General features: G+C 41.2%; 1 protein-coding gene across 1 annotated transcript in view; it reads left to right on the plus strand.

Moving 5' to 3' along the window:
* The window catches only part of itprid1 (ITPR interacting domain containing 1), a gene marked incomplete at its 5' end in the record, with an annotated part of 54,550 nt that extends 29,416 nt beyond the window's left edge, over window positions 1-25,134 (plus strand). The window contains 5 exons of the mRNA XM_084341152.1: window positions 713-840; window positions 11,786-11,897; window positions 19,540-19,836; window positions 23,510-23,560; window positions 24,901-25,134. Coding sequence (XP_084197278.1) covers window positions 713-840; window positions 11,786-11,897; window positions 19,540-19,836; window positions 23,510-23,557 — 585 coding nt within the window. The 3' untranslated portion in view covers window positions 23,558-23,560; window positions 24,901-25,134. The remainder of the gene's footprint in view (window positions 1-712; window positions 841-11,785; window positions 11,898-19,539; window positions 19,837-23,509; window positions 23,561-24,900) is intronic.
* Between the last annotated feature and the right edge of the window lie 506 nt (window positions 25,135-25,640).

Consider the following 25,640-nt stretch of genomic DNA (forward strand, 5'->3'; position numbering starts at 1 on the left):
ATTTATTACATGTACCAGTATCACAAAATGAGGCGGAGGAATAGCTGGACATCTGATGCATCGAGCGCAGGAGAATGTAAGGGAGAGAGAGAAGCCGTAAAATGATGAATACATTTTTAGCATCACAGACCCCTTATAATGACTCTTTATTATCAGAATTTGATCCATCCAGTCCAAAAACATTTTAAAAGTTTTAGAAGAACCGCATGAATTAATTATTTGAACATTACATATTATTTATTACATGTACCAGTATCACAAAATGAGGCGGAGGAATAGCTGGACATCTGATGCATCGAGCGCAGGAGAATGTAAGGGAGAGAGAGAAGCCGTAAAATGATGAATACATTTTTAGCATCACAGACCCCTTATAATGACTCTTTATTATCAGAATTTGATCCATCCAGTCCAAAAACATTTTAAAAGTTTAGAAGAACCGCATTAATTAATTATTTGATCACATTTATTGGGAGATAAAAGGAAATCAGATGGCTAGGCCAGTGGAAGTCTTGGTTAAGCTAAGCAGTTCTCAAATGGCTCACCTGGAGAAAGACAACCTAAAAGAAAAAGAAGTAGTAGAATTGCTTTAGAAATTTTTGTTTGGGGGATATATTTTTTTTTTGTTTCTATAAGTTTTCATATTTTCCATGATTTGGATATATTGTTGAAAGGTAACTCTTGTACTTCCAAACTTGCTCTTACTTCTCTACAGTACTCTCTGGACGAGTTGGAGGAGATGATGCTGTGTCTGCAGCAATTTTTCTCTGTGCTCAGCAACATGGAGGAGCAGCTCTCTGAAGACCAGGCTGCAGTTTACGGTGTTCTCTCTGACCAGGACAGGTACACACTTCAGCTTATAACGCTCTGTTTAGACCAAAACTTGTACAGGCTGCAGCTTCCACTTTGTGTCAATATTAAGGTTAACAAATTCTGACACCAGTTTACAATTACAATAAGTAAGTCATAGAATAAAACAATATTTTATGGTACAGTGTGGAGGATGAACTGAGGAGTCTTACAGCCAGAGAAAAGCTGTTTTGTAGTATTCTGATGTAGTTGTTGTTATTTTCAAGGTGTTTGAACACTGGGTAGAGTGCAGTGGATCTAGCATCCTCTGTGGATATGTTGGTTCTAAATGCAAACTGGTTCAGGCTGATGTCTTTGATGATTTTCAAAGCAGTTAATCTGAGTTGGGCTGACTAACATAGGGCATTAGTTGTTCAGACTAGACACTGAAGAGTTTTTGGGTACAGGGACCATGCTGGCTGTCTTAAAGCATGTGCAAGCACTCTCCTGTTGACAGAGATAAAATTAGCTAGTTGATTTGCAAAGGTTTGACAGTTTTTGCCGAATGCTTACACACATGTTGCAGACTTTGGCTCACTGTGTCATAACTTAACACACAGGCTGAGTAAGACACAGCACATGAAGATAAACTCCTAACTTATACGGCAAAATGAAACTCTTGAAACAAAACCTAACAATCCCATTTCAAAACTGTTTTTAGCATCAAAACATTAAACACATGCACCTTTGAATTACTCTTTCCTAGCAGCAACAACACACAGATGTGCTTTATGCAAAACACAGCTGTATTCAGTAGTTTGGATGGTTTTTGACTTTAAAAGACTCCTACAGATTTTTTTTTTTTTGTGAAAGATTGATCCACTACAGTTGATCTAGACACATGAACACAAAATTGAAACACTTTTTTGCATAAGTAAACAAGTTCCAGGAATCTCTAAAACAGAAAAATGCAGATAATGTACAGTGAATATAGTGAGTGTAATTGAAAACACAGGACTATCGCATACACATTTACACACAATACTGTAATGAGTATGTGTGTGAAATGTTGTGCTTTTTTTAGGATGCAGGAGAGTGTAGATATGCTGACAGTGTTGATGTCAGCAAAGGTTATTTGATCTGCGACAATGTGCTCTCTCAATTCACAAAGCCAGATTTCATTATTTGCCAAAACAATGTTAACTATGGCCACCTCCTGTTCATCACTGAACATAATCTGCCTTCCACCCTGTGCAGGTTGTCTGGCAGTTCTGTAGAAAAAGAAACATCATACATTTTGTACTTTAGACCCATAGACCTACAGTAATACAGCAATGTATTGTACTGTGCATTTGAACAATGTGTAATTTATTTGGTACAGTTTAGTGTGGAAACTTTGAAGGGTTTGCAGGGTTGGTGCTTTTGTTTAGGGCATGGTCACCAAAGTTAGAGGTAGCAACCACTTTTAGTGTTTAAGCATTAGGCAAAAACTGTAATTCATGGTCATGGATGTTATCAGGTCTGGTAGTTTTACTCATATTCACTGTCATCAGGATTCTTAACACATGTACTGTGGATACTGACATAAGCAGGCACTGTTGCCAACTCCTCAGTAAGGAAAGTCGCTATTGGCTGTCCTAAAAGTCGCTAGAAGTCACTAAATGACATCATCACCTAATTTGCATAACTGGTCATGTGCATTTACAGTTTTTGCCTAACGCTTAAACACTAAAAGTGGTTGCTATGGCCAAAGCATCGCAACCTCTAACTTTGGTGACCATGCCCTAAACAAAAGCACCAACCCTGCAAACACAATATATGCTTTGCACTGTGTTTGAAATTCTCCAAAACACTTCTTGCAAAACACTACACACTGTTTTTTACATAAGACACATTGTTCAAAAAGGAAATCTCATGCAATCATTGGGAAAACTCATCTATTTAAAACACAAAACACAACTAAAATTGGGAAAGCACGCAGAGTCTGCAATACTGGTAAACACAAGTGTCAACAATCAAATACAAAAAGAGAACACGTCATTGATTACAGTTTCTCAATTGCTAAAACACAATTTCTGAAACCTTGCTCCATTTTCTGAAAACATCAAACACAAAATCTCAGCTTCAAGCACTATTTACAAAACCTCTGACTCATGCAAAATGAAACTTTCGCCTCAAAACAGATTTACCTGTGCTCAAAACCAACACTGCTCTCAAATCATAAACAAAGCAATCAAAATGATATACACTATCAAGCAGTCATTAAACAATACACCAAAAAATAGAAAACACGATGTTCAAAACATATAGTTCTCAGGGAAAAGTACATTTTTAATCTCAAAACAAATTTCATATTTTTCCGTCATTGTGTTTTGATGAATGAAAACATGTTCTTGCCATGAACTAGACACAGGAAGGCAAGGACCCAATTGCACGACTAGGCACAGTTAAATGTTCAAAAAGCAGGGTTTATTACGGGCAGGGTTTGGTACACGGGCAAGCAGTCAGACAGGCAGAGGTATCCAGAGAACGTCAGGCAAAAGGCAAGGTCAAAAACGCTAGAAAGCTATGATTTAACTGTGAGCAAAAAGGCTGGGACGCAATCTGAAGAGAATCAACAAACTGGCGACGAGACAAGACACAAAGGGGGAATATATGCAGGGTTGATTGGGAGTGATGAGACACAGGTGAGGGAGGCACAATCAGGGATCAGGTGCACACAGACAAGGAGGGGGCAGGGCAGACAGGAACCTGAAACGGAGACAGAGGTGAGTGATCACAAAACACAAGAAGACAAGACATGAAATAAGAAAATAAAATACAAAACCGGGGAACATGACAGTACCCCCCCCTCAAGGGCCGGCCCCTGAAGGCCCAGGCGCATCAGGGTGGGTGGCATGGAAGTCCTGGATGAGGGAGGGGTCCATGACGAATCTTGATGAGATCCACGAGCGCTCCTCTGGCCCATAGTCGTCCCAGTCGACCAGGTACTGGATCCCCCGGCCCCGACGGCAGGCAGACAGGAGTTTCCGCACCGTGAACACCGGATCACCATCAATGAACCGGGCGGGTGGAGGGGGTCTGGCCGGAGGGACCAGAGGACTGGATCTGACCGGTTTAACGTGGCTGACATGAAATGTGGGGTGGACCCGCATTGACCTTGGGAGTTTCAGCTGGACTGTGACGGGGTTGATGACCTTAGCGATGGGGAATGGACCAACAAACCTGGGAGCGAGCTTCTTGGATTCCACCCGGAGAGGCAGGTTCTTGGTGGATAGCCACACCCTCTGACCATTCCTGCAGTGAGGGGCCGGTGTCCTCTTGCGATCTGCGGCTGCCTTGTAGATCTTGGACTGTCGCAGAAGATTCTGGCGGGCTCGCTCCCAGGTTCTCCTACAGCGTCTCACCAAGGCCAATGCGGAGGGCACCAAAGACTCCGAGTCTATGGTGGGGAAAAGGGAGGGTTGATGACCATGAACAATATGGAATGGAGACAAACCAGTGGAAGTGGACGGGAGATTGTTGTGGGCAAATTCGACCCAAACCAGTTTCTGTGACCAGGTGTCCGGGTTCTGGGAGGCAGTGATACGGAGTCCGGTCTCCAGTTCCTGGTTGAGGCGCTTAGGCTGCCCATTGGTCTGGGGATGAAACCCGGAAGAGAGGCTGACCGTGACACCCAGCAGGCTACAGAACTCCTTCCAGAAACGTGAAATGAACTGAGGGCCACGGTCCGAGACAATATCCTTGGGAAAACCATGAATACGAAAAATGTTAGTCATCATGACCTCAGCCGTTTCCTTGGCTGAGGGAAGCTTGGGCAGGGCAATGAAATGTGCCATTTTGGAAAGTCTGTCAACCACGGTCAGTACCACCATTTTACCATTAGAGGGGGGCAACCCGGTGATGAAGTCCATGGAGATGTGGGACCAGGGGCGTTGAGGAATGGGCAGAGGCCTGAGTTCTCCTGTGGGTTTCTGGTGGGAAACTTTGTTACTGGCACACACAGAACAAGCATTGATATAGTCTTTAACATCTTGAGCCATTTTCGGCCACCAAAACCTTTGCTGCAGCACAAACAATGTTTTGTTAATACCAGGGTGACAGACAGTCTTGTTGGTGTGAGCCCAATGAATTACTTCCCCCCTGAGAGCCTGAACAACAAAGAGCTTGCCCTCAGGACACTCTGGGGGAATGATAACTCCTTCAGCCTCAACCTTACCCTCGACTTCCCATGACAGCATGGCAACAAAACAGGTCTCGGGCAGGATGGTCTTGGGTTCGGGGTCGACAAGGTCACGATAAAACAAACGGGACAAAGAATCAGGCTTAACATTCTTGGAACCAGGTCTGTATGAGAGGTTAAAGTTGAAGCAGCTAAAAAAATAGCCCATCTAGCCTGTCTAGCATTCAACCTCTTAGCAGTTTTTAAATATTCAAGGTTCTTGTGATCAGTCCAAACCTGAAATGGGTGGGAAGCTCCCTCCAGCCAGTGCCTCCAGTCCTCCAGGGCCACCTTAACAGCCTCAGCTCGCGGTCACCAATATCATAGTTTTGCTCTGAAGGAGAGAGTTTCTTGGATAGGTAGGCGCAGGGGTGCAACTTACCATCCGTGGAACAGAATTGAGAGAGGACCGCTCCAACACCAATGTCAGAGGCGTCAACCTCCACCACGAACTGCTGGCTGGAACCCAGGAGGGAGGATGAGAACAGGGGCAGAGGTAAAGCTCCTTTTGAGGCCCTTGAATGCAGCTTCACATGCAGGGCTCCAGACAAAAGGTCTGTGAAGGGAAGTGAGGTCATGCAAAGGTGAGGCAATGGAGCTGTAATTGCGAATGAATTTACGATAGAAATTAGCAAAACCCAGAAATCTTTGGACTTCCCTGCGTGAGCTGGGGGTGGCCCAATCCGCAACTGCGGAGATCTTTTCGGGATCCATCCTGATCTCCCCCTCAGCCAACACAAACCCAAAGAATGAAACCGAGGGTTTCTGAAACTCGCATTTCTCTGCTTTGACAAAAAGCTGATTTTGAAGCAAGCGCTGAAGAACAGAGCGGACATGGAGAGTGTGGGTCTCTTCATCAGGGGAAAAGATCAGGATGTCATCTAAATAGACAAAAACAAACACATTAAGCATGTCACAGAGTACATCATTGACCAAATTTTGGAAAACAGCAGGAGCATTTGTGAGACCAAAAGGCATGACCAGATACTCATAGTGACCAGTGGGAGTGTTAAAAGCAGTTTTCCATTCGTCCCCCTCCCTGATCCTCACCAAATGGCAGGCATTACGGAGATCGAGTTTGGTGAAAATGGTGGCTCCTTCTAGCAGCTCAAAAGCAGTAGAGATGAGGGGGAGGGGGTACCTGTTCTTAATGGTGATGTCATTGAGGCCCCGATAATCAATACAGGGCCTGAGGGTTTTATCTTTCTTGTCCACAAAGAAAAATCCTGCACCAGCAAGGGAGGAGGATGGACGGATGATTCCAGCGGTGAGAGAGTCCTTAACATAGTCTTCCATAGCCTTGCGTTCTGGAGCAGAGAGAGAGAATAATTTGCCCCTGGGTGGGGTACTACCTGGAAACAGGTCAATGGCACAATCATAAGGACGGTGTGGCGGTAGTGACGTGGCTTTAGCCTTGCTAAACACCTCAGCTAAGTCATGGTAGCATGGCGGCACATTAACCAGATCAGGGTTTGTGGGGGCTGAGGCAGCAACCGAACCGCTGGACCTGGGAAGACAGGTTTCAGCACATCTAGGTCCCCAGGATGTAATCCTCCCACTAACCCAGTCAAAGTTAGGGTTGTGGTTTTTAAGCCAAGGGTGGCCTAAAATCACCTGATGATCCTCTGAGTCAAACACATGGAAGCTTAGCTTTTCAGCATGGGAGTCAGGGAAAGTTAGCTTCACTGATTGTGCCCGATGAATAATCAAACCCAGGGGGGTGCCATCAACAGCTTTTACCTCAAGTGGTCGTTGGAGGGCGAACCTCCTCAGCCTCAGTCTTCTAACAAGAGAGGAGTTCATAATGTTAGTGTCAGCACCAGAGTCAATGAAAGCAGAAGCCCGCAATGAATCATAATCTGAGGTGATTTCCACCTGGGGCTGAAATCGTGCAGGGTTACTAAAAACTAAACTTCTACTCACCCTGAGCGGTCTCATAGTCTGTGTGCCGGCGCCCTTGACATGACAGGCACTCACTGAATGTCCCAACTGTCCACAGTAAAAGCATCGTCCCTCTCGTTGTCGGCGCAGGCGTTCCTCCAGGGAGAGACGGGTTCGACCCAGCTGCATAGGCTCCTCCACAGGATGGTTACTGGGAAGCAGGCTGTCGGTAGGTGGGCGGACGGGGTTCGGTCGGTCCTGAGAGCCGCTCCTCCACCCGCGGTGTGGTGATGAACGAGCCCGAAGCCGTCCCCGCTCCTGGTCCCGCTCAGCGAGCCTCTTGTCGATCCTAATGGCTAGGGCGATGAGTGAATCCAGGTCCACAGGGAGATCTATGGAAACCAGCTGGTCCTTAACCGTCTCCGAGAGTCCCTGAAAAAACGCGTCAGTCAAAGCCGCCGGGTTCCACTCGCTCTCAGCAGCGAGGGTGCGGAAGTCAATGGCATAGTCTGAAACCTTGAGTTTACCTTGCCTAAGCTTCAGCAGTGACCTGGCAGCTTCCCTGCCCGTCGATGTATGTTGAAAAACCTGCTCGAGGGCTTGAGTGAATCCAGCGAGGGTGGAGCAGGTTGCAGATCCGCGGCTCCACTCAGCCGTGGCCCATGCCCCGTGAGGTGGGAAACAATGAACGCCACCTTGGCCCGGTCCGTAGGGAAAGCAGCGGCTTGTAATTCAAAATGCAGTTCCCATTGAGTCAAAAAGGGTTTCACATCACCTGACTCCCCGGAAAATCTCTCCGGACGGGAGAGCTGAAGGCAGGGCGGCGTGGCGCCGATCGAAGGCTGCGTGACTGCAGATGAACCCGGAGGAGTGGCCGGACTTGTAGCCGTCTCCGCTGGCGCTTCTCGTGGTAGGTGAGCGAGCAATTCATTAAACTGTGAGCCCAGCGTTGTCATCATTGAGTCCTGGCGGGCCGCCAGTTCTCTCAGACCAGCACTCAGGGAGGCTAGCTGCTCTTGCTGTTGAGCCAGCCTTTGTCCCTGTGCATGGAGGGCTTGTTGAACCGGGTTAGAGTCGGCTGAGTCCATTCTGGCCAGTTTGTTCAGTCATGAACTAGACACAGGAAGGCAAGGACCCAATTGCACGACTCGGCACGGTTAAATGTTCAAAAAGCAGGGTTTATTACGGGCAGGGTTCGGTACACGGGCAAGCAGCCAGACAGGCAGAGGTATCCAGAGAACGTCAGGCAAAAGGCAAGGTCAAAAACAAGCAAGGTTCAAAAACGCTAGAAAGCTATGATTTAACTGTGAGCAAAAAGGCTGGGACGCGATCTGAAGAGAATCAACGAACTGGCGACGAGACAAGACACAAAGGGGGAATATATGCAGGGTTGATTGGGAGTGATGAGACACAGGTGAGGGAGGCACAATCAGGGATCAGGTGCACACAGACAAGGAGGGGGCAGGGCAGACAGGACCCTGAAACAGAGACAGAGGTGAGTGATCACAAAACACAGGAAGACAAGACAAGAAATAAGAAAATAAAATACAAAACCGGGGAACATGACAGTTCTATCATAGTAGCTCAAAATTGATCAGAAATTATACTCTGCTTTGCTCTTTGCAATTGTTTTTGTTCTTCCTCCTCCTTGTACCCCTATTTTTACTGTACTGTACCCTGCATCTCACAAACGTGTCCTTTGTTTCTATGATACTGTTATTCTTGTTCTTTGTTGATATGAACCTGCAACCAGTCAACAACTATTGAGCAGTCAGTACTGTAAACAAATGGAAAACACAATGTTCAGGGCCAGACAATTTGTTTATTGTACAGTATACAGCCTACAATGCACTGTACTACAGTATACAATGCAAAAATCAAAGGAGTAAACATGTGATCAATGTGCTTCTTCTTGTCTTTGGGCTGGGTCAGGCAAGAGCACTTTATCGACATCACAAGCAATATTTTCCCTCCTGAGGCGGGGGAAGAAGCCTCTTGTGTGCCGTATCCAGCCCTGACATGGTTCCTCACCTATATCACCACAGGCTAAAGCCATGGCTTGCAGCAGATTTACTCTGGTGTAGGGTTGTCTATCATATACTTTCCATCTCCAAGAAGAGAAAAACTCCTCAATTGGATTCAGGAAAGGCGAGTATGGAGGGAGGTAAAAGTTCATAAACTGCCCATTGATGTTAAACCATTCCCTTACCTGAGCAGCTCGGTGGAAACTGACATTGTCCCACACTATCACATAGGTGGGAATGGGATTCTCATTTAGCTCTTGACCCTGCTGCTCTTGAATCTGCTGCTCAAATAAAATCTCTCTTAGATTGGCAAGAAATCGCAGAAGGTGCTGGGTGTTATATGGCCCGAGTGTAACATGGTAATGTAGAACACCATGGTTGCTGATAGCAGCACAGATTGTGACATTACCACCTCGTTGACCAGGGACATCAACAATGGCCCGCTGTCCAATTATGTTTCGGCCTCTCTTTCTCCTCTTTGTCAGATTGATCACACTGTCGAATCCCTGGAAGTGTGTGTTGTCTTGTATCACTCGTTCCTGGACTTCTCTGAGTTTTATTAGATTATTTTGAAGGACCATGCCAACTATAACAGCCTCTTGCTCCCGAGTGAATATAGCTGTCCTTCCACCTGCATGTGGCAGCCTTGCAATTCTACAAAAAGTAGATGTGCAGTTACAAAAAATATTCATGCAGTACAATACATACAGTGATGAACTTTACAAATGTCTATTGAAACAGCTGCATATAGTGTAGTACAGTAAATTTGCAATTACAAAAATACAGTAGTATACTGTACCTGTTCTCTTCTCTGAATGTCCTTACTATGGTGGACACAGAAAATCGGCTCAAATTGGGTTGCACTCTAAGTCCTGCTTCCCTCATTGCCAGTCCATGGACAAGAACATGGTCAATGACTGTTGCTCGAATTTCATCTGATATTTCCACTCTTTGTCTTCCTCTTCCTCTTTGTCCTCCTCTTCCTCTTTCTTGCCCTCCTCCTCTTCCTCCTCGTCGCCCACCTCGCATACGCACTCGTCCTCGTCCTCTCACATTGTTTCTTCCATCCATTCTTACTTTCTCCGTCCCACCTTCAACAACCCGTTTGCTCTCTGAACTGGCTTATATTGGTTGTGTCACATGATTTGAAACAAGTGAAAGCAATTTTGAGTGGTTGTGTTTAATCAATGACATGTGTTCTCTATTTGTATTTTATTGCTGCCACTTGTGTTAACCAGTATGGGTGACATGTGCATTAGAGTGCAGAATGTGTTTTGAGAATGAGAATGTGTTTAGAGTTCTGCTGAAAAGTGTAAGTGAGATCTGCAAATTGTGTTTTACTACTTGTAAAATGGTTTAAGGTATTGACAACAGACTGCACAATTAGCTAAATGAGTTCAGGCAACTGCGAACTTTGTTCAGCCAATGGGTTTTAGTGTTTTAGCAATTGAGAAAAACTGTAAACACAACCACTCAAAATTGATTTCACTTGTTTCAAATCATGTAACACAACCAATATAAGCCAGTTCAGAGCACAAACAGGTTGTTGAAGTAGAAAGTCTAAGAATTGATGGAAGAAACAAATTGTCTGGCCCTGAACATTGTGCTTTCCATTTGTTTACAGTACTGACTGCTCAATAGATGTTGACTGGTTGCAGGTTCATATCAACAAAGAACAAGAATAACAGTATCACAGAAACAAGGGACACGTTTGTGAGATGCAGGGTACAGTACTGTAAAAATAGGGGTACAAGGAGGAGGAAGAAAACAAAAACAATTGCAAAGAGCAAAGCAGAGTATAATTTCTGATCAATTTTGAGCTACTATAATAGAACATGTTTTCATTCATCAAAAGACAATGACGGAAAAATATGAAATTTGTTTTGAGATTAAAAATGTACTTTTCCCTGAGAACTATATGTTTTGAACATCGTGTTTTCTATTTTTTGGTGTATTGTTCACTGACTACTTGATCGTGTATATCATTTTGATCGCTTTGTTTATGATTTGAGAGCAGTGTTTGGTTTTGAGCACAGGTAAATCTGTTTTGAGGCGAAAGTTTCATTTTGCAAGAGACAGAGGTTTTGTAAATAGTGCTTGAAGCTGAGGTTTTGTATTTAATGTTTTCAGAAAATGGAGCAAGGTTTCAGAAATTGTGTTTTAGCAATTGAGAAAAACTGTAACTTAGCAAGCCAGCTAATATCCTGTAACTCACTAGTCCAGCACGGCTTCTTTTGTGCAGCTTTTTACTATGCAAAGCTGTTGCCAAAGACAAAAAGCCACCTAGATTTACAATTGTCATTGCTTGGTCACTCGCTTTTTCTCATCTTAGCTTCCTCCACCAACATCCTCTTTAGTCTCTTCACCTCTGCCATTATGCCTGGCTGCTGTTCCATTGCATGTTCTGGTTCAGGTGCCCATTCTGGCCCTGCACCTGTAAACCTCCTCCGAAAGCCAGCTAATAGAGCTAATATGTGATTACAGTACGCAGCAGTTACTGGTTGCTTTCAGTAAACTCTGTAAATCACAGAGTACAGGCAGAAGACATCAGAGGGAAAAACCAGAAAACATTTCTCCATAAAATCTGATCCAGTTTCACCAAAGTCAGTGATAGCTGGGGCTGTGTGTTGGATATGCAGTACAGAGTGACACTCCTATGCACTGTGATCCTACTCACCAAGATTAGAAACAACTGATGGGGGGCAGAGTGGCTGAGGCAGAGATACCATTCACCCTATGATAAATCAATGTATCATCAAAATGATTTTACATAATTTACATAGTTACATTTTGTTACTTTTACTTACATAAAACAACTAAAATCATGGCAAACACTAAATAAGGTTGTTTGTGTGTGTGTGTGTGTGTGTAGGGAGAAGGTTCGGGACATAGAGGAGCTGAGGCGAGCAGTGAAAGAGGAGGCTGGAGAGCTGGAGATGCAGTTGAATGAACTGGCCCATCACTATGATGATAGCTTGAAAATGGTAACTCACTCAGTCACACCAACATGCCTATTTGATGGGAGAATAGCCCCAATAGAAAAGATGCATCAAAGAAATTGAATGCAATCAGCACAATATAATATGATAATAACTTGGGCAATGATAATTATAATGAACATACTGCAGGTAAAACAATTAATGTGATATCACTGTGTGTATCATTATTCTATCATCACAATCTGAATAACAAAAGGGGTGAACCAAAAATATTGAGATCTTTGCCGAGAGTTTGAAATGTAAATTCTATGGGTGCCCTAGTGGCCTGACATTTTATCCTGAGGGTGACACGCGAGGAAGCTAGTAGGATGATCAAAATGATGAGGGTTCATCAACTTGGGACACCCCAGGCTAACATCAAAATATGTTATAGCTGCATCAGTCCACAGTGCAAAACTTAGTAGTTTCACAATAATGACTCTAAAATTGTAAGATACTTACAGTACATGTTATTCTGCCCATTCTTTTCTATTGTCCTGTGTCACACTGTCATGTGACTGTCTAGTTTTGGTCTGTGAAACAAAAAAACAGTCATTATCATTATCAGTGGAAAATGCAATATTTCAAGATACAATAAAATATGTTTGATAATATTTTTTGCAAAAAATTTATGTTTTATATTTATAATCTTTGTTCAGTGAATGTGTATGGTCTTTAGTTTGTTAGTTATTCTGAAGTTTTTCTAGGTTTTGCCAGAAAATCTTTAGAATGCAAATTTTTTTGTAGTTGCGATACTGGTTGTTATGGACTCCGTAGTGCCCGCGTTCGAGTCAATGACTTTGGGACATGTTATTTGTGTTATGTTGTGTACCTGTCTGATAATCTTCTTTCAATAAGAAAACAAAGATAGAGCTTAAAAGTATATGTATAAATTCTGCATTAAAATGTCTAAAAACAAATAGACCTTTGTTATATATTTTGTTCAATTGTGTACTTATCGCAGAATATTAAAACTTTACCATTACCTCATCCATGAACATTTGTGCCTGAGTCACATCAGATAGATTTTTATCAGCAGCGGTGGCTGTTTAATGGTGTATACATCAACAGTGAAGCAAGCTTGAAGGCATCAACATTTGTTTATTTGAGTCACTCATGCAATGTTAATATACCCTAAACAGCCAAATTACTTAAAGTGAAACTCTCGCCAAAACGCAACCAAGTTTTTTTTTTTTTTTATGTACCCGAGTCAAACCTTCGTGTAAAAGCATAATTATGATGAAAAAGCCACTTTTAAGATTTACTGTATTTTAGATTTCTGGTCAAAATCATTTTCAATTGCATTATCACCGAGTGCGGTGTAACATGGAGCTTTCTCCTCCATGTTACGCCGCACTCGGGGATCGACACATCTTGACCGGCAGGACGGCTACTGCTGCTGCTAACGTGAGTTGTTCAAAAACCTTCTTTTTAGTAATCTCTGTGTACACAAACAATGTTCTCAATGCTCGTGTTCATGTGTAGAGACCCTGGTGATACTACGAGCAAAGTTTCATGTTGTGTTGAGTCTTCTTAGTGTTTTAAAAATAGTGATTTTGATGCTACCATACAGCTGCCCCTAGCACGCAATTGAAAATGCCCGACAGCCTGAAAACCCAAGGTTCCGACCTGACCTGGCTCGGGTTTTGGGTCCATTTACAAGAAGTGACTCCCGGGCCGGGTCGGAACCAGGAGAGTTTGTCTCGGAGCTCGGGGCTCTTATAGTGAAAGGCCGGGTTATATAGTACCCGAGAGGGCCCGGCGACTGGCGGTCACAGCTGTCAATCACCCCCGCGCTCCCCTTTTCCCCCCTTCCGTCCAATGTGAGGCTGCAAGCTGCCTGTGTGTCATTCTGATGATGACGTCAAAGGTGAAAGTTCAAGCAAAAGTTAGAGCCTAGGTCAGGACTCGGAGCAGTTAAAAAGATTGTTTATTAACGTAACATTTTGGTTAATGGTTCACAATGGTTAAACAATCTAGTTGCCATAGCGTGTTGTTACCGGTATGCTCTGCAAAGCACAATGGAAACTCCAAAATTATAACGTTAATCAAACAAGAGAAAATGTGTTCTGTGTTCTCAGATTTATAATAATAGCTCTGGGCCAGTCGGTTCCGGGAACAATTTTCACGGGTCCATTTGGGTTTGGGTCCGTCAAATTGGACCTGTGAAGACCTCTACCTCAGGCTGCAGCTTGCCAGTCATTTGTTGATTATTTTTTTTTTTTGCCATGTCACAGCTAGCTGGTCTTGTTGTTTAACAAGCTGTGAAATTATATTTACTGTTTGTTGACCGTACGCATTTATTTTGAATCTTGAATCTTTGTAGGATAATGTTAGCTATCTGGCTAACAGCTAAAGGATTCAATGAGCTGAGTGGACTAGTTTATCTACCATTGTGAAAGCTACAGTATAGTTGGTAATGTTGGAGAGCTAGCAAGATTTGAAAGTGGCACCTCCTCTAAGCTCCACCCCCTGCTCCCCCTCCCGTCAGTGCTCCGTCCAAAACCACGCCCTCACAAACTTGAACCCGCATCTGACAGTAGGAGTCAGCAGGGCAGAGGAGAGCCGAGTGTCATATCCTATAACCTCTTCAATACGAGCGCCCCCTAATCAGGGGCCAGCATGAGATGCGTCGAGTACAAACGCTCAATGCTCCGTGCAGGAAGCACAGATCCTGTGAGTTAGATAAGCAGTATGTACCGATGACCTGTAACGTTACTGGCTTACACCGACAGAGAAGCTACTGTTAGCATTGGGCTAATACCAGCTACAAAAGTAGCTAAGTTGGCTAACGTTACATATTTCATGAAAATAACAAATCCCCCCGAAGCAAAACAAATAATTACCTGTCCAACAAAAAGACAGCGACCTCTGCATCACTTCTTAGGCCCTTCAGCTCCCTCAGTGGTCTCCACCGTTCAAAAGCTGAACTGATGTTGACCCTGCTTTTACCTCTGGTTTTATCCAAAGCCTTCTTCGTTGCAGCCTTTTCTGCCTCTGGCTTTCTTTACTTAGCTCGTTAAGCGGGGCGAGCCGTTACAAGTAACGCTGGAAGTGCTACTTTTGGCTGCTCTTTGGCATTTTCACCTATTAGTCAAACTCTCAGGTGTTGGGAAACGGAGTTGCTGCTTAATCCAATCTGTAAAACAAACCAAGTGACCATGGCAAGTGACCATGGTATAAGCGGTATAATGCCCTTTGAGGTGTCCGTAATCAGGAATTAATGGAGTTGGCGGAGGCAACCGTCCAACGTGCAGGCCTCTGTGTCGTCCATTAACTCCTGATAATCAACACCTCATCTGGCATTATTCCTTACTTAACTCACTCCAGCAATGTTCATATAGAAAATGTTAGGCCTTATCAACATTATATGTTGGAATTAATGGGTACACACATTTTTGTAGAAGCTATACACCTTCAAACATAACATGACCCCCTACCTCTCTCTGGCAGCTTGTTGGTGTAGAACAACACCAACTTCATATACAATGAAATGAATACAATGAGGACTAAAATCTTTATGAATACAATTGGGCTCACTGAATGCACAACAGGTTTAGCTTTTCAGTCATATCCAATTTATGAATGCCAAGACTATGTTGCACTTTGTGAAAAGGTTTAGGACCCAAACGCAGAAACACATGAGAAGCAGGTAGGATTAAGACCTGAAAATGAGCTTTATTAACAAAAAGCTGAAATTATTTGAAAACAAGAATCCAACAAAAACCAACAAGATCAAATCAAAAGCAAAGTTCAAACCAGAAATCTAAACAGAAACATAAAGCCAGGAACAAAAACCAGAAAACATACCACAGGGAGACACTAGAAAACACTGGAAGGCACACAGGTGAGAAACACAGGGTGGTAACACAGGAACGAACTGACAAAGACAAGAGGGAGCATAAAGACTACTTACACACACACTGATGACAGATGAGACACAGGTGGACACAGAAAAAGGGCGGGAAATTAAACAATGGGAGGAAATGAAAAGCAAAACAAGACACATGAAGGTAAGATTTCAAATTAAAACAAGAAACCAGAAATACAAACCCATAATCAGGACAGACTGTTTTGTGAAAAACACCAATTTTAGTGAAATTAACACATTTACGCTGCATGAAAAACATTTTATGCTTTTTCAATTTATAAATAGTTTTGGTTTATTTTTCTATTTTACAGGTTTTTAAATGGGATAAGATAGTAACTAAAATTTGGCTAGAATAATGAGCAACAGCACAGTCAGCTTTAATGACATACTGTATTGTTCATCCCAGCTGCCACTGGATCAAGGACTTTCCGGCTCACTGCCCTACTGGACTAACTGACTAGGTCCTCACCTCTCCTCCACCATTACACTCGGCACCGGCTCCCCCAGGGTTGTGTGTTGAGCCCTATCCTCTAAACTCTATACACACATAACTCTGCTCCCACTAATTTCAGCGACATCATCATTAAGTTAATGGATGAGATGACTGTGGTAAGACGCATCTTGGTAAGGACACAAGACTGCCTAGAAGTATGAAGTCCAAATACTGTCAATGTGGTGTTCAGACCTTCAGATCTTTTCCTGAGCTCCTCTTAAACTAAAGAACTCATAATGGACTTCTGGATGAACAGTACAGACCCTGACACACTACATACAGTCATGGTCAAAAGTTTCCATATACCTGTAAAGAACATGTATATCATGGCAAAAGTTCCAATGATTATTCAGATTTTTCTGTGATGGAATGAATGAAATACATACTACTTTATCACAAAAATGTTGAAATGAAGTTTGGTTCAATAATGAATTTATTACAGTTCTTTTGAAAATGTGACCAAATCTACTGGGTCAAAAACATACATAGCAAACAAAACATACAATTTTGTATGTGATTGTTGACATTTGCACATTATTCTATATTTATTGCTTTTAAGGTTGTCAAATCCTCAGCCACATATTCATGGAAATACAATAAGCAGCTCCCCATTTTATGATCACAGGCTCTAAAATTCCTTTTAACAACAGAGACAGGAGCAGTTGGATAAAAATTATGTCCCACTGGCTGTAATTTGAAATGGCATGCCCACACTGGCAAACCCACAACACACTGCCCCCTTAACCCATCTTGCATCATATGGGTACCATATGGTCAATTTTATAAATAAAATCAATTAGTTTGAAGTAAACTATGATTTTGTAACACAAAAGGCAAAAAGGACTGGCTCGGTAACTGAGGATCGTAGGTAATGGGTACATAACATAACACAAAGGACATAAAAGCTTAGATAACTACACAACACAAAGACAATGAGTAAAACGTGGAGACTATGTTGTTTCAGTGATAGAGAGTCCATAGCAACCAAAATGGCAACAACAAAAAACCTAGAAACCTAGATAAATCTATGTAATAACTAACAAACTAAAGACCAAACACATTCACTGAACAAATCAAAGTAAAACACACATTTCTTGCTAAAAATATCTATAAAAACGTATTTTAATGCTTAAAATTATCGTAAAATATTGCATTTTTCACTGACACACAATTTTAGAGGCGTTATTGTGAAACTACTACATGGAAAACTACTAAGTGACATCATACACCGATCAGCCACAACATTAAAACCACTGACAGGTGATGTGAATAACTTTGATCATCTCATCACAATGCGATTTTCTGCTGGGAAACCTTGGGTGCTGGATGGGTGGTGCATGTCAAGTGGCATTCCAAACACTGTTGTGGACCAAGTTCACCCCCTCATCGCAACAACACTACCCGATGGCAGTGGCCCCCCAGCAGGACTATGAGATTTGCCAGAGACACAGAAGGGGAAGTGAGCAGGAGGGTTTGTCAAGCTGAGGCAGCGGGGATTACGCTCTGCGCTCCCGTCAATAGACCTGACGAATGTCCACTCCTTGGCAAATACGATGGATGAGCTGCTGCTTCTCAACTCAAAAAACATGTACTTTCACAGATCCGCTTCTACATAAACAGAGGTTGTTGTACAGATGTCATATTGTTCCAGAAGTCGTGCAGCCCTCACTTAGAGACTCTTTCCATAAACTGTAAACCTTCTTATTCTCTGAGTATGCTCTGGTCGGTGTTTACATCCCACCTCATGCAGCTTAAGGACTCAATGATCATGGTCTGCTCCATCTCATCCCGACCTACAGGCAGAAATTAAAAACTTCTATGCCTGTAGTGAGGACAGTGAGGAAATGAACGGATGAGTCAACACTGGAGTTACAGGCCTGCTTTGACTGCACTGATTGGAGTGTTTTTGAAGTGGTAGCCTCAGATCTTAATGAACTCAGTGACACTGTGACATCTTACATCAGTTATCAGACCAAGACCCTCTGCATATACAACAACAATAAACCCTGGTTTACACCTAAACTCTAGCAGCTGCATCAGGCCAAGGAGGAGGCCTACAGAAATGGGGACTGGACCCTGTACAAGCAGGCCAGAAACTCACTGACAAAGAAGATCAGGGTAGCTAAGAGAAACGACACTAACAAGCGGAGAAACAGCTTCTCAACCAACAACCCAGCATCAGTTTACCCGGGAATTCAGCTGGAGTTGCGAGACCGAGGGGTTCCCACGAAAGTTATGGAATCACAACCGCAGTTATATGTATGTGTTATAAACACAACAACAAGAAGTGTTCCCAAACGAAGGATTAGAAGAAGAGCTTGGATTTGTCTCTTTTTTGAGATTGTTGTGCTAGCGGACTGTTTTATTATGAAAGTTAACCAGATTTTGTTGTTGTTTTGGTGTGTGACTTCCTGTCTGCTCTGTGCTGAATTCGGCTGAATTGATGATTCGTGCTCCGGCATCTGGCAGAAATAGAAGCCTTGTCAGAGCTGCAACGGAGTAGATACACAACACAGTGGAGCCAGTGGAAGTTAGATAGGTTCACCTCTGGACAGCTCTCCCTACTGGTGTGGGGGAGTGGTGAAGCAGGGGATTCATCCAATAGTGCACAACTAATGCAATTAGTAGGCTAAAGTCAATCACATCACAAATTGCTTCCAAATAAAGCATCTATAGATAGATAGATAAATAGATAGATAGATAGGCAACTTTATCAACCAACTTTATCATAGCAGCGGGTACATTCAAGTACAAATACAATCAAAATACAAGGGCAAATATAGATAATAATAATAATAATAATAAAGTACTATATACAATATAGAAAAACAATGAAATACTATGTACAATAAAATGCTTAAGTAGCTATAAAATGAAATAAAATAAAATACTGACGTAGATAAAATAAAATACTGAGGTATCGAGGAATAAAGGTCAGTGGAACATGAAGTGCAAGAGGATAAGGTGCAGTACTTACGGTAATAATAATTTAAAGAACATTGAAGAGCACTGAAGGTGAGGTTTGCCCAGGGCGTCATGCAAGCTAGGACCGCCACTGCTCGTACCACAGTTTGAGAATAGTGAATCTAAAAGAGAGCTAATGGATGGAAATTTTGTGTGTTCTTTAAGTCTGTGCCAGGTTAGGTTTTTTTGTTGACAAAATTACTTTTTCAATCATCTATTTTTCAGTTGTTCTGTCCTATGTAAGTAAAACAGTATTCCTGTGTTACTCATGAATTGTTTTTCTCTAAGGTTTCTAATTATAATTCTTTCTTTTTGACTAGAAGATGCACAGACTGTTGGATGAGCAGTCTCTGCTCTGCTCTCAACTCAGAGTCTTTCTACCTGGAACGGCACCCAGATCATTGCGCCCCACCGGGAACAAGACAGTTGCCACTCAGTGCTGTCTGCTGCCCTGGACCCCACCGGCTGATGTGCAGAATGGCCACGTGCCCTCCTGTATAACCTGGAACATGGACTATGCCAGACAGTCACCTCCTGAATCAGAGAGCACCTTCGAGGGCATCAGCTGTTCCCCCACTAAGGCAGACAAGCTAGACATAGTGGGCATCCTCCAGAGAGTAAGAACATCACATTATGATCTGTAGGCAAACACGTAAAGAGTGAGGAATCCTTTACTGTTGACTGCTACCTTAAAGACTTCTAAATCAATAACTCTGAACCAACATAGTAAAACAAGATGGCATCTTGTTTTAAAAATAAATAAATAAATGTATTCACATTTCTGGAGATATTAATGCATACAGTATAAATAATCTATAAAGCAAGGAATCTCTGTCTGTCCGTCCGTCTGTGTTTTCTTTGGCATATCTTAAGAACCATTCTTCTGATCTACTTTGCACTTATTGCTGAGGACTCAATGAAGTGCAGTTTCAAATTTAATGCAGTTTGGACATGGCACACGTTCAAGATTAATACATTTTGAATAAACAACCATTCTGAGATACACACTCAGCAAGCAGACAACAGTTGGAGTAATAAGTGAGTCACAGAAAAGTCTTTTTTTTTTACATGGCATGCTCTTAAGACAGAAAAGTAGACAGAAAAAACAGTCCAGCAGATTAATTATAGGAAGTATGTCTGTCCCGGTGTGAGAGAGAGGGATAAGCACAATTGCAGTATTATAGTTACTGAAACGATATGTGTTGAGTTCGCTGCTACAGAAAATAAATTAGAAGTCCCTGTTCATCCAACATCTTCTGCATTCCTCACAGCAGAGTTGGACCAGACAATGAAAAAAAAGGGTAAATGGTGACTTAGAACATCAGCCTAGTGTGGCAGGGATTTGACAAGTCCCCAGTAATGTAGTTATTAATAGCTTTAACTTTAAGCAGCAAAATCCAACGTTTTCACCAGCAGTAACTTAACATGACTTCTGAGACAGCTGAAAGTGAACATGAGCTACCAGCTATGAGCCAGGCTTAAGTAAATTAGAATGACATAAAACCAACTACTGTTCAGAACTGTGGCTTGGTAAAGGTAACATATGAAATCACTTTAATCACTGTATCAGATGATTGGGCAGCAGCAATGTATATGTAAGCCACCTAAAAGAGGGCCCACCGACACAAATAAATATTAGTGGTGGCTTTTGCTGCATATTGCTACAGGTATATCCAAAGCCAACAGTTTCCTCTTCACGCCCTTGTTAAATGTAATTTCAGCACTGCTTGCAACCCTAATTCAACATTGCACCTTGTATCACTGTATGTTCTTATTTGACTATTTTATATTTTCATTTAAAAGTCATGAAGAGAAAATAAAGAGATTAATTAAATGCAACAGGTAGATGTTTCAATCTGTAAATTATTAATTATTAATTATTTACCCAGCTCCACACTGTTGCAACAATACATTTGCTAGTGATTATCTTAAATATGTATTACTCCTGTGTTGAAATAGATCCATGCCATAACCATTTTAAGGTTTAAATCTACTTAAGCAATAATAGTCATTATACAGTTCAGGGAATGGGTTTTTGACATTCAGTGGTCCAGCAATTTTCAACAGAGGGTCTGTTATTATAAATGACATAACACAGCAGTGACATGGAAATTAGATGATGAAGATGGTGATAAGATGATTAATATAAAAAATTGGAATATTAATTAGAAAAGTTTTTGATATTTGTTTTTGGTAAATGAATTGTCAAAGTAATAAAGTTATTAAAGAATCATTATCTTTACAATTCTTGATAAATTAGTCGATAGATTAATCAACAAATCAATAAAGAATTATTCGATTAAAGCTACCGTAAGCGTTATTTTCAAAGTATATGTTTAAGTGGTGTAGTGGTCAAATGGCTTTGAATCTGATCTGATTTACGGCTAAATAAGCAAATGTTTCAGCATTCTCCAGCTTATTTGTTTGAGTTTTGGCATGACTAGCATGACTAGCTTAATACTGTATTGATTCCTATCATGTAATAGAATTATATAATCATGTAAGTAATAATGTCTGTATGTAATAATGAATTAATGTCTAGTAACTTAATATGAACGAAAATAGCTGTACAACATTCATTACTTGCAAAGTACAAGTCTTGCACTTGTTCTGGTTGTATTTTTTTAATATATACATTTTTGTCTAAATTAATAAGAGGAATTATTTTGAACTCTACATGACTTATTTTGTTTGGTTTAATTTGTGTTTCATGTTCATATGCACCACTTTTAGTTTATAGTGTAATGCATAGTCGATATGTTATGCAGGTCAGGAGAACCAGAAGTAGCTCTGCAACACATTGGGCCCTATTTATACGGTCTAAAGAGCATGGTCTAAAGTGCAGCGCACTAGTGTGTTTAGGGCATGCCTAATTCTATTTTGCTAGTTAAACGGCGGATAAGCTGGGGCTAAACTGCGCCGCAAAAAGGTGGTATCATAAATCAAACCAATCGCAGTGTCATCTTCCATTCCCTTGAAGAGCCAGGTGCGCCAGGGCCTGACACATATTAAACAGTAGCACTCATCTTTGCTGAGGGAAAAGGAAGTAATCCTCGGCTGCTGGACCCTCTGCCCTGCCATTTCACAATCATCTGTGCCATCAACATCTCTGTTTGACTGCATATGAAAAAAATAACTGAAATGTAACTTAGGAGGAGGAGGAGCACTACTGCAAGTCCCTCTGTGTGTGTGTGTGATTCACAGTCCATGGATCAGGCAGAATAGGTCATAAAAAGTAGGATGAGATGGGTGAAATATGTCCTTAATGAGGAAAATATTAACCTGCATCGATCCTGCAGCAACAACAACAACAGAAATTATACATGAACATGCGCATTTGCGCACAAGGAAGAGATGATCATTTAAAACTCCTAACTCATTTCCTTTGGAGAGTTTATAGCAACAGTTATTAGTTTTGCTGATTAAATGTGCAACAATATTTGTTACAGTGAAATTACTGTGTTCATGGAAATGTTTAAAATGACTGAAAGCAGCCTCTCAAATCATAAAATCAGAGTGTATGGACAGTGTGAACCCACCTGTGTAGATGCATCTAATGTGTCCTTTAGACCAGCTTTTTGTGGGTCTATTGTGCAGTCACTTTCTGTTGCCTCAAGATAGCAATCCACCATCAGTGTGCCTGACCACATTCATTTAATTTTTTTTATTTGATTAAAAGTGAAAACTATATTAACTGGAAAATCAGTGTCCTTACTTTTCCCACTATTTCTGCCGATGTGTCACTGTGCAGAGTATAAGGCTATAGGTAGTCAAACTTGAAGTGCAGCAGACCTTGCTTTTAGCATGTTCACCCATCAAAATGGGGTTAGGGTTAGAGTCCATATGCCTGCCAAAACCGATCACTGCATGCACTGCGATACACAATAACCACAGCAGACATTTTTGACATACAGTGAGGAAAGATTCAGGACAAACAACTATCAGCCCTATTTAGCTGCCGGTTAAATATACTTCTGCATATAACCCTTTTGTATTCTGTATTCCATGACAAGGATTACAAGCATTGGAGAAGTAAAACAGACTTATTTCTATGATCAACTGTCCCAATTTTGCCATAGGCAAGCCAGAGGTAATGTTAATTAGAATATTTAGGTGAACTGCAAAACAGAAACATCCTGTTTCACAGTTCAGTGCAGTGCATGCAGAGTATCATGCTAGATAGCAGCTACTACAGTAAATACATCATTAATCTAATCATTTACATGAGATCAGATGTAAGTTCAGTCTGACTAATTTCTAAATGTGAATGTTGTGTGTCCTGTTTTCCAGCTGAAGGAGTCTTTGCGTCACTCTGTGAACACAGACTCAGTGGAATAAAAGGTGAGTTAGCAACAACTGCTCTTACCAACCTCTAGCCACTTGACCCTTGTTTTTGACATCAATGATTTTCAATTTAAACATTGTTTAACACACCACTCCTGATTCAAAATTTCATCTATTTTCTGTCAACATAACGATCCCCCTCAAATGTAGCTGGACCAGGATTGGCTTTGTTACAATTTATTTAATTATTAATTTTGTAGGCCCCTATTCACATTTTCAGCGCAATGCAAAGACATCCCTCCAGTGTCAAACTCTACACATATATCATTTTACACAGTGAAGCTCAAACATGCAACTGTAGGAGTTAACACTTTACAATTAGGGTACATTAATTAACATAAGTTGATGCAGTGATAAATGTGAACTAACAGTTAATTAATGTGTCTAGTAATCATTTTCTAATGCTGTTCATGTAAACTGAGGTATTATAAAAACAGCTTACACAATAATGTATAATGTATACATAATTAATAAATACATAATATAGTATTTCATAGATGTTTAAATAAATAATATATACATCAATAATACAACTAGAACATTTGTATTTCCTGCAAAAATACAGTGTGAATGCTAATAGTTGCCAAATATATAGAAAAGGGAAGAATAATTGCCTGAAATGCATAAAACTATAATGTATTGCAATACACTGCTAAAAAGCCCTCATGTAGAAGGGTAGTAGTAGATGTAGTAGTAGTAGTACAAAAAGTAGTAGTAGTAGAAGTAGTGGTAAAGTAGTATTATTAGTAGAAGTACTAGTAGTAGTAGAACAAGTAGCAGTAGTAGTAGTTGAATAAGTAGTAGTATAACTACTAACTGAACGTATGCTAAAGCAGTAGCAGAAGTTCGAAAATTTCCCCATAAGAATGAATTGAGTTTGAAATCCAGGAGATGAAAGCCCATGAGTGCCGTTTGTCCAGCTGGGTGCAGATAGTGTTTGCGTGGCTGTCAAAGGGTGTAGCCTGGGCTGCACAAGCATTCAAAGCCAGGAAGCAGCAGTTACGCTTTATCTCTGCAACACAATACATAAATGTCATAATGTCAAAACTGCGCATTCTGTTGATCATTGAGTTGAATTTAATGTTTTTTCAACTTAAATTCTTACACATTGCCCCTTTAATTATACAAGTCTAGAATAATATTGTCGAACTATTGCTAATGAAATATAGAACTATATATGACACAGTATATTTTACAGCTTAAAAAGCAACGTAAATTATTAAAATCCAAACCCACAAATATAATGTCTGGAGTCATTACGTTTACACTAATAATGACTGCAAATTGTATTTTGGATTTGTGCTTCTTACACAAATTTTATATCATCTGTGTTACAGGGGTCTGGGATGCTGCATCAGACTTCATCTGACTAATACGAACCTGCACTTTCCTAATGTTTTCCATCACTAAAGACTCCAAGAGACTGTCTTTTGTTAAAAAATATATCATCTTAGGATCTAAAACAAGACTGTCAATCTGAGTTATTTAATGAAGATGTTAATACCACCTCTGCTCAGAGAATACACAATGTTTAAAATGAATAATACCACTATAATAAACCTTAGAATGTTTTTGTTCTTTGTAAGTTCAAGTTTTCTAAGTTTTATAGTCAAAAAATATGTTAAGGCTGTGTTGCAGAGGAGGTTTGGAACAATAGCTCAAGTGAAGAACAGCACTTCAGGGCAGGATGTGCCAATTACCTGAGTAGGCCTATAATCCCTCATTGAGACTTCAAAAGGCTTTGGTTTCATTGGAGCATCATAAGTGTTTTATTTGTAAGGAACAGAGCTTATATAACTCATCTGCTATTGAAAGGAAATTACCATCTGTTGCTCCTGTTCACTGCATACACAATGTCACTGCATATTTATGTTGGGGTACAAAGGTAGGGCAGGTTTGGTTATTAGCAATTAATAATTACTAATAGTAATTAGTATCAATTAATAATATCAATCATTAATATAGATTAATGTTATGGAGCACAACCCTGAAATCAGGGGCCATTAACCAGACCGAAAAACAGTCTCAAAAGAAGGGATTCACTTTAAATGTGAAGATTTATAAAATATTTAAAAAT

The sequence above is a fragment of the Pagrus pagrus genome, assembly GCF_965226575.1.
Source record: "Pagrus pagrus genome assembly, chromosome: 20".
In the NCBI taxonomy this organism is placed as follows: Eukaryota; Metazoa; Chordata; class Actinopteri; order Spariformes; family Sparidae; genus Pagrus; species Pagrus pagrus.